At 59.3% G+C, this 8,644-nt stretch overlaps 3 protein-coding genes across 3 annotated transcripts; all 3 read right to left on the bottom strand.

Annotated features, from left to right (window-relative positions):
- Positions 1-548: 548 nt before the first annotated feature.
- LBRM_11_0790 (adaptin-related protein-like protein) lies at positions 549-3,551 on the bottom strand (the record flags this gene model as incomplete). Its single annotated transcript, XM_001562962.1, has 1 exon — positions 549-3,551. One exon carries the CDS (start codon positions 3,549-3,551, stop codon positions 549-551), a length of 3,003 nt encoding a protein of 1,000 aa, XP_001563012.1.
- Positions 3,552-5,624: 2,073 nt separating this feature from the next.
- Positions 5,625-7,076, bottom strand: LBRM_11_0780 (conserved hypothetical protein; the record flags this gene model as incomplete). Its single annotated transcript, XM_001562961.1, has 1 exon — positions 5,625-7,076. The coding sequence occupies one exon, from the start codon at positions 7,074-7,076 to the stop codon at positions 5,625-5,627; it is 1,452 nt and encodes a 483-aa protein (XP_001563011.1).
- A 1,112-nt stretch (positions 7,077-8,188) lies between these two features.
- On the bottom strand, positions 8,189-8,608 carry LBRM_11_0770 (40S ribosomal protein S5; the record flags this gene model as incomplete). Its single annotated transcript, XM_001562960.1, has 1 exon — positions 8,189-8,608. The coding sequence occupies one exon, from the start codon at positions 8,606-8,608 to the stop codon at positions 8,189-8,191; it is 420 nt and encodes a 139-aa protein (XP_001563010.1).
- Positions 8,609-8,644: the final 36 nt, after the last annotated feature.

The raw sequence follows: 8,644 nt of genomic DNA, 5'->3' as shown, positions 1-8,644 counted from the left end.
AAGACAGATGAAAAGCCCCACTTCTTTCCCAACGTTTCCACTCTCAGTTGCACAGCATTCCTTCCACCCCACTCGGCCCCCTCCAGACCTCCCACAGGGCCCACCGCGTGGTGCGCAGCAGCGCCAGAGACGCGCGCTACAGCAGTGCGCCCACTCAGCCAGCGGAGCACGGCCCCTGCCTCAAACTCTATCCGCCCGCCTCACAGCCGCTCCCACCACGCCGGCCGCCACCTGAGGGGCGTCCCTCGGGGTGGTGGGTAGGCTCCCTACACCGGTAGGTCGCGAGGGCCCGGTGGGGGATGCGTTCGAGCCGCGCTGGCACTGCGCGCATCACATGGGTGGCACAAGCGGGTTCGCTGCTGCCCGCCGCGACGATGCCACGCCAGCCAGGGCCGGGCCGCCGGCATCAAAAGCGCCACATCGCTCTGGCCTCCCCACGCTGTAGGCGCTGGGCCCTGGGACACCCACGCACTGCGGTGTGCTCCCTCGCCACCAAGGAAAGCTGAGGCGTTATCGAAGGGGAAAGAGCGTCAATTTACCTACGCGCGTCAGCTCGTCGATGGCGGGCATAAGGCGCGCATAATAAACTCGCCAACATAAGCGGCGACTGGAGGGTCAGCAGAGCGCATGCTGAGCGCCATCAGCGTGCCTTCCTTCATGTCCAGCGTCGCCTGAGACAGCAGATGCTCATGGCCGATCGTTTCGCAGTAAAGGAGAAGCAACACCAGCCCCTTCTCCGGCAGTTCGTGCCGGTGAACCAGATTCAAGCAGTGGACGCGCAGCAGGTTCGTAGTCAGCCGCGTCAGGTCGCACTTGAGCTCGTGCAGCTGCGGCGGCATGTTCCACACGGAGTGACCCAGCGCACGCCATTGCTCGGCAAAGAAGTGCAGCTCGCACCCAGTGGCAGGGAGCAGAAGGTAGGCAGCTGGGATCGGCGGGGCTACGACATAGCGTACTCCGATGAGCTCTAGCTCAATGGCCACCTGCAGCTCCGCCGTCGGCGACCTCTGATTGTTGCACGCGACCAGCACACTGATCTCTGCCGGCTTGCCATCACACTCGAGCGATGTCGCGGAGAACACCTGCGCCACGCCGAGGCCAAACATGTTCCAGTTGATCTGCATCGTGAGCACGCGGGTGTGTCGCATGTAGTCCTCGCCAGGAACGAGACGCAGACGACAGCACAAGACCAGCTTCGAGCCCCACAGCGACCACATCATCTCTACCTGCACACCGTTGCCTTGCACAGGAGTAAGCACCGTCGAGAAGCTCGTGGTGGTCTCGCTCGACGGCGGCATGGCCACCGCGGCGCCATGGGCAATCGTCGAGGAACTGCTGGCACCCACGGCCAACACGGCCTTTCCCACAGACAACCCATTGCCACTCCCGCCGGCGTATCCGTTGGCTTCATCCCTGTCGCCGTCCCCATTGGCCTCAGCGTCTTCGTCGTCACTGAGGCCAATCAGGCACTTCATTGAGCTGCCAATCACGTTATCTCCGATGAGAAGGTGGAGCGGCTTGGAAACAACAGAGGCGAGCGTGCCGAGCTCCTGTAGGCCGCTGCTAGTGCCCGGCTGCTGGGAAAAGCGGTGGCCAAACTCGTCCCAGGAGTTGGAGCCAAGCTTCACCGCCTCCGTAGACGCGAGTATGCGCTTCGCCACACCGGGATCGAGGGTCATAAGGCGCCAGTAGAAGAAGGCGCGATCACGCAGGTCGGGGTACAGCGAGTCCGTGCACTCGCTCAAAACCTTCTCTAGCATGGCCTGGGCCCCGTTCGGGATGGCGCTATTACTGTCCTTTTCCGGTGCCATGCGAGCGCCGCGCAGGTACAGCTTCGCCAGTGCTGTCATAGTGGCACACTGAACGAGGCGCGGTTGCTCCATGAACTGGCTCACCAGCACCGAAAGATACTCGGTCACAGACTCGGAGACGCTGTCAGGGTACTCGCCGAGCACCCACGCTACCGCCGCTTTCGCCTCCGTCGCTTCCAGGATCGTCAGTGAGGCGCACAGGGATGGAATGATGGCGGTGAACTTACCCGGGTAGCAGCGCAGCACCATCTGCACCACGAAAACCGTATCCTCCACCAGGTGCGGCACACCCGTGGTAATGAGCTGCCCAAGCTGGCGCACGCACTCCTCTGACAACTCCGGGAGCGTTGTAGCCAGCACGCCAATGGCCTTGATGGCCGTGCGCACCAGCGCGACGTCCTCCTCGCGCGTGTAGACCATAAGCTCATCTAGCACGCGAGCGCCATTCTCGCGGTTGGAGAAGCGCACGAGGAGGTTCAGCTTCTCCATCTTCACGTAGATGGGATCCTCAAACTTGACGAGGAACTTGCTAAGATGCGCAGTTAGGTACGGTGTGAACACAGGCGTCAGGAACTGCACAATGTTGCGCAGCACCACGTACCGCATCTCGAACCGTGGCGCTTCGAGCATCTCCATCAGGGGCTGGACCAGAGAGAGTGCGTAGCGCCGCAACAGCCGGGACTGCTCCGCCTCCGGGACGCGCAGGCGGGATGAGGTGACCGCATGCAAAAAGAGCCCGACAACGCGGATCGCGCTGAGCACAATGATGGGGCTCGCGTACTGCATCAGCGGCAGCACCGCCTCCAGTGTCTCCTCGCCCTCCGTGATGTACTGTTGGCGAAGTGTGTCAAGCTCGTCATCATCAGCGTCGTCCTGAGCGCCGGGGCGACCGGCGTGCCGCAGTATGGGAGAGGTCGGCTCTGAAGAGCTGTTGTCACCAGTGCTCGAGGCTACGGGAGACGGGGGTTCGCGGCGGCGGCGACGGCCGCAGCCCGCCTCCTCGCCTTTACTCTTCAGCACCGCCTCGCGGCACTCCCACATCACTGCAATGGCGAGACCCTCCAGGAGATACGCTGTTGTCCACTCGTTGCCGAGCAGGAGCATCCTGATAAAGTGCGAACGAGCCTCCAGCAGCGCCTGGATGTACGAGACGGGCGCGTTGCGGTACTGCAGCTCCAGTATGGCCCGCACCGCGGATCCAGTAACCGCGGCGTTGGTATCCTTAAGCAGCCCCTTCAGCTTGTCGAGGAGGTCCGAGTCCGACGACACGTTCGGCGCCTCGGCATAATGCTTCAACACGCCCATCGCGGCGACACGTCGCACGTACGCGGAGTTGTCCTCCAGGCAGCGGTGAAGCGGGCCGGTGACAAAGTCGGCCATAACGGGCAGCTGAATATTCGTCATGGTACGCAAACCGGCGCCACGAACGAGTGGCGAGTCGTGCAGGGTGTCCTTCACAAGCGTGCCAGCCTGCAGTACCGTACGCTCCGGCTGCGCGCGGCTGTTCTCTACAAGGTACAAGTAAGCCAAGCGTTTCAGGGTGCTGTTGGTGCTGGAGGTGAGCGCAGAGACTTCATTGAAGAGGCCCGACATGTCTTTGCCCATCGTCATGTACGCCACGACGTGGTAGAGGGCGGAGAGCTGACGTGCCTCATTTTGGCTCGCTAAGTCCTCCCTCACCATGGGCGTATCGAAGCCACGGTTAAAGTAAGCCACGCCGGTGACGAACGCGGTCGGCATTGCGCTTATGGTGTGACTTTCGGAGAAAGAAAGGGAAAGAGAGAGCAACAGCTGAGTTGCTGTTCCATAGAGAACGCGAGTGAAGTGAGCGGCCTACGCTGCTACTCGTCGACGGAAATCAAGGGCAGCAATTTCAAAAAGAAAAAACTCAGCGAGGAAAAAGGGGAAACTGAAAGGAGCACACGATAAGAAGCAAAGATGGGGTCAAGGGCACACACACGCACACGCAGGCAAAAAGAAAAAAGGGGGAAACGAACCAGTACACCTGCGCCGACAACCGACAACCACAGCAGTGCCAATGAAGAACCACACCAGCAAACAAACAAGAGACAAACGAAACGCAAGGAGGAGAGAGGTGCAGCACACTCCGTTGAGCCGCAGCAGACCAAAAGGGCAGACACGTCTCTTCTCGGTTTTCTTTTCTTTTTTCTCCAAGGAGGTCGAGAGCCTTTTGTCTTCTCGTTTGTATTGTAGGCGGTACTAGACGGCGTGCAACGCGCGTTACGACTGTGTATGAGAGTACTATTCTGAAGGGGAGGGGAGGGGGGCGTAGAACAAAAGGGGCGAAAGAAGAGTCGGAGGAGTGGAGAAGCAGAGAGCGGGGTGAGGAAGAGAGTGAGACGAGGGTCCAACACGCTGTCGCCAGTGTGTATGTATGCGCGAGGAGACGCACCAGCTGACCGAGTCCCAGAGAGAGCAAAGGAAAAAAAAGAGAAAAAAGGAGGAAGCGCAAGAAAGCTACACCGACGAAACAGGCCGTCTCGAGGAGGTGTTGGTCGAAGCGTAACGGAACGAGACCAGCGCCGGAGGGGGTGTCCAGAGGAAAGGTGGCCTTTGTGTTGTCTTTCTTCGCATCCTTACAACTTCAGCCCCAACGACGGTCGCGATGAATGCACACATAAATGCGCTACTATCGGCCAGGGGGGCGAACCTCAAGAGCCGGCACTACAAAGCAACTGCTCGGGAAGAAAAGCAAAGCGAGAGACCAAGCGGTAGGGAAGTAAGGAAGTATAGTAAAGGAGTGCTGCAAACATGTACCCAGTGATGGAACAGGGGGTATCCCATGGAGTTGAGGGTGTTTTGTGGGTACGCAGGCGTGATGGCAGTGGCGCAAGGCGAGGTTGTCGCCAGAGACCAGGGAGGTGGGGGCACGTGCGGCGAGTGCGGATACCAGAGACAGCGTGGTACACAGATGCATACAGTAGCCGTGGCGCTATTGGTAGCCAAAGAACGAGGAAGACAAGAGAGGGAAAAAGAGAAACGGACGCGTTATTCGACTCTTTTTTTCTCTTTTGCTTCGTTCTTTGGGCCCTAAGGGAAGGGAGGCGCGTGTGGAGAGAAGACAACACATCACACGGCAAAACATGAGTGCCCCCCCCCTTCTGGCGCTTTGTGCAAACTGCAAAGTGGGGGATACGAGAGAAAGCGCCCCGTTGCGCGGATGTGAGCTCTGTTTTGTTTTTGCTTTTTCTTCCGTATTGTTCCTCCTCCAACCCGTTCGCGATTGCGCCCCACGCCCGCTTGTGCTTTTACCTGCCGCCTGCGTTCTTCTCATCCTGCACGTTAAGCGTGTGCTCCCGCGAAAAGAATCACAGAGGAAAATGGGGAGAGAGAGCGAGAGAGCGAAGGAGAAACAGAGCGGGATTGACAACGACGGCATAAGCAGCCAGTGAGCTGCCGTGTGCACACACGAACGCCGTCACGCTTACTCATTACAGAGCCACGATAGAGGTTGACACACACGCACACACACACACACACAGGGAAATGAGAAAAGGAAAGGTGTGGCGAGTGCGGAAGAGGCAAACAGGTAGAAAAGAGGTGGGCAGAGCAGATGAACAAAGGAGGACAAGAGCGTAAACCACAGCGCCGCCACCCACCAGTAGTCCCAACCCCTCGCACAACAAGGCAAGACGACCCAACACTCAGAGAAAGAAAGGGGGGAGGTACAGCGATACAACGGGCAGGATTCGCACTCTGGTTGTGCACGTCGACCTTTCTGTCTCCTCTGCCTTGCCCACCCCCTTTTCCCTTTGTCTGAGTAGTTAAAGCTTGCAGTTGGTTCACCAGCCGTTATACTGTGAACTTCAAGCATCGCGTCGCATCGTGCAGGACGTGGCAGTCGATCGAGCAGAACAGGGCGGTGCGACAGCGCAAACACCGGTATGACGCAGGCAGCATACATACCGAACAAAGATGGTGTTGTCGCTCTCCTTGTACTGCGTCCTCGCTTCCTGGGTCCATGAAATCCACCTGCCCGCCGCTCGCCAACCCGCCTGCGTAGCTTGAGCTTTTTTGATTACGTCGGCCACGGCGTTTTCGTTGGGCGAACGCATGCCCAGGCACGGCAAACGTGAAGCCGGCCACATGCACGATTCTTGTGAATGCCTCGGCTGGCATGGGAGACGTCAAGGCCAAACTTCTTCGAGGCTTCCCTTCGTGTCCCTGGCTCTCCTCCGTCGTCGCACACCGTACGACGTCGCGTCTGTGCACTGGCCCCGCTGTGAGTGCCTCGTAGCTCGGGCACAGACAGTACACTTGCAGCAGAGGGTACGGCAGTACCTCTGTGTCGTCGTCGTCGTCAATGTACTTCGCCTCGCCCGACGACGTCGCCGCATCTGCCTTGCGTGAAGTCGACGTCGTCTGCACCCATGGCGCGCGCGACTCAGGAGAGAGAACGCCGTTAATTATCTGTGGGGGGCACTCCAGCATGGTGCGCTCCCACTGCCGAACGAGTCGGAGCTCTGCCTTCAGCTTTGCTATAAGTGAGCTGCATGGATCTGGCCTCGCCAAGTGCACCGCATTGTCCACATTCCTCTCCGCTTCGGCTTCGGCTGTGTCACAGCTGGCGCGCTGTGCCCCGCGTGGACGCTTCCTCGGCACCCCAGTGCTATCCGCAAGGCTTCGTCGAACAGACGTTACCGTCACAAGCTTAGAAGAGGGCCCCGAAGATGGAGTAGATGTTGGCGACAGCGCCTCTTCTGAAGTCAACTTTGCCTGCGGGCCTCCTCGCCTCGCCTTGAGGCCGAATCCATGCCTTTCCGCAGCCTGCACGCCCTTGCTACTACCGACGCCTTTGCCATCCTCATCCACAGAGCTTGCGGCGCTTTCGTCATCGCCACTACCCACCCAACTCATCTCCCACTCCTTTGCCGCCGCGCGCACCGATTCCAAGTAGGCCTTGTGCTGATCCTGCAGACTCGCGGTGAGCGGGATGCGTGCGCCCTTGAGAAGGGCGTCCTCTGATGCCCGCGTACCTTTTCGTGCCTGCCCTCGCCTCGAGCCGGCCGCTGCCGCAGTGGCGCCAAACGCCGATCCTCCCCCACTGCTGCAGGGCAATCCGATGATAGGCGAAGCTGTCCCGTCAAAGGCTCCACCACCGTCGCCCGCAGTACCCTCCCACGCGCCTTCGCCACCGATGCGCTTCAGCAGCGCCTCCACATCCACAAAGGCGTTATCATCGCTGAGCCGAGCGAGTCGTTGCAGCTGTGCGGCACTCCTGCCACCACTGCACGCGCGGTTCATGGCTCTCAATCCGCGTCCGCGGTATAGCAGACGTGGGGAAGCCTCCTACGTGATTCCGTGGCCCTATACAAACTTGAGCCTCTTCACAGAGAATGGGTGTGCGAGAGGGGGACAGATGTCGCCGAACACGCCACTACATTCAGCCACGCGTGGGTAGTTGAGTTCGCTTGATGAGCTGTGCTTCTGTGTTCATGCAGCCATGACGAAACAGAGACCAAAAGAAAGAGAGTTGCCTGCTTCGGCTGCTTTGACAAAGCGCATCCTGAGGTTGAACGAAAGGTGAAGCAGCGGAGTAATGAAGAAAGAGAAAGCGCAGGCACAAGAAGAGACAGAGACGTAAGAGAGAGGGCGGGAGAGAAGCAAAAAACCAACAACTCTCAACCATATCCTCCCGCGTTCAAATGTGGGTGAGTTGGTGGAGAAATCGAGGACACGAGAGAGAGAGAAGTAGGGAGGCAGATCGCACACGCGAAGCACGACGCCAGCAGCAGGGAGAAAGGGCAACAGCGAAGGGCAAAGCAGAGAGCGGCAAATGCGCTTCTCCTTTCTCGACCCAAGCCGTGCACACACGCACAACCCCTTCGCTCTCGCTCGCCCTCTGACAGTCCACTTCGTCGCCATAGCCTCTCGTTGATTATGCAGTGTGCATCACGTCCACCGCCGTTTGCACACTGCTGTTGCGAGGAATCTTGTCTCTCTCGCTCTTTTCTCGTCGTGCCTTGCTTGTGTGTTTTTGGTTCGTGCGATTGCCTGTTCGATTGGAAATGAGAAAACAATAAACGAGAAAAGAGAAGCGAAACTCCACCGCAGAGAGGATGTGGGTGCGGGGAAAACAGGGAAACACCGAGCGAGTGAAGAGCCGCACGGCATCCACGGCGACACAAAAGAAAGAGAGAGAGAGAGAGAGAGAGAGAGACGCAGACATACACAAACTACTGCAGGGCAGGGGGGCTCCCCTGGGAGGCGTTGATGCGCACCGTCTCTCGCTCGCTCTCCCCTTCCCCCGTTCCAGTCGTGAAGATCGGAGAAATACGACACGAACGACGATCAGTGGCAGATGGACACCCACACGTCCACAGAGCGGGTACGCACAGAGGACGGAAAACACAAACTTACCGGTTGGCCTTGGCCACACGCTCCACCTCATCCTTCTTCTTGATGGCATACGAGTTCGAGCTACCCTTAGACGCGTTCACGATCTCGTCCGCGAGGCACTCCGGCATCGACTTCAGATTGCGGAAGGCAGCCTCGCGCGCACCCTTGCACATCTGATAGATCGCCTCGTTCACCCGGCGCATCGGCGACACATCCACAGCCTGGCGGCGCACAACACCACCGGAGCCGACGCGGGTCGAGTCCTCACGCGGCGCACCCTTCGAGACGGCGTCCACCACAACCTGCAGGGGGTTCTCGTCTGTCAGCAGGTGGATGATCTCCAGTGTGTGCTTCAGCAGACGCGCAGCCTGCAGCTTGCGACCGTTGCCGCGGCCCTTGAACATGAGGCCGTAGGCCAGGCGCTCAACAATCGGCATGCGGACCTGTGGAAGCGGCGCTCTGCCAGCGCCAGA

Source organism: Leishmania braziliensis, chromosome 11 (genome assembly GCF_000002845.2).
Source record: "Leishmania braziliensis MHOM/BR/75/M2904 complete genome, chromosome 11".
In the NCBI taxonomy this organism is placed as follows: Eukaryota; Euglenozoa; class Kinetoplastea; order Trypanosomatida; family Trypanosomatidae; genus Leishmania; species Leishmania braziliensis.
This window is presented reverse-complemented; position numbering and strand designations above follow the sequence as displayed.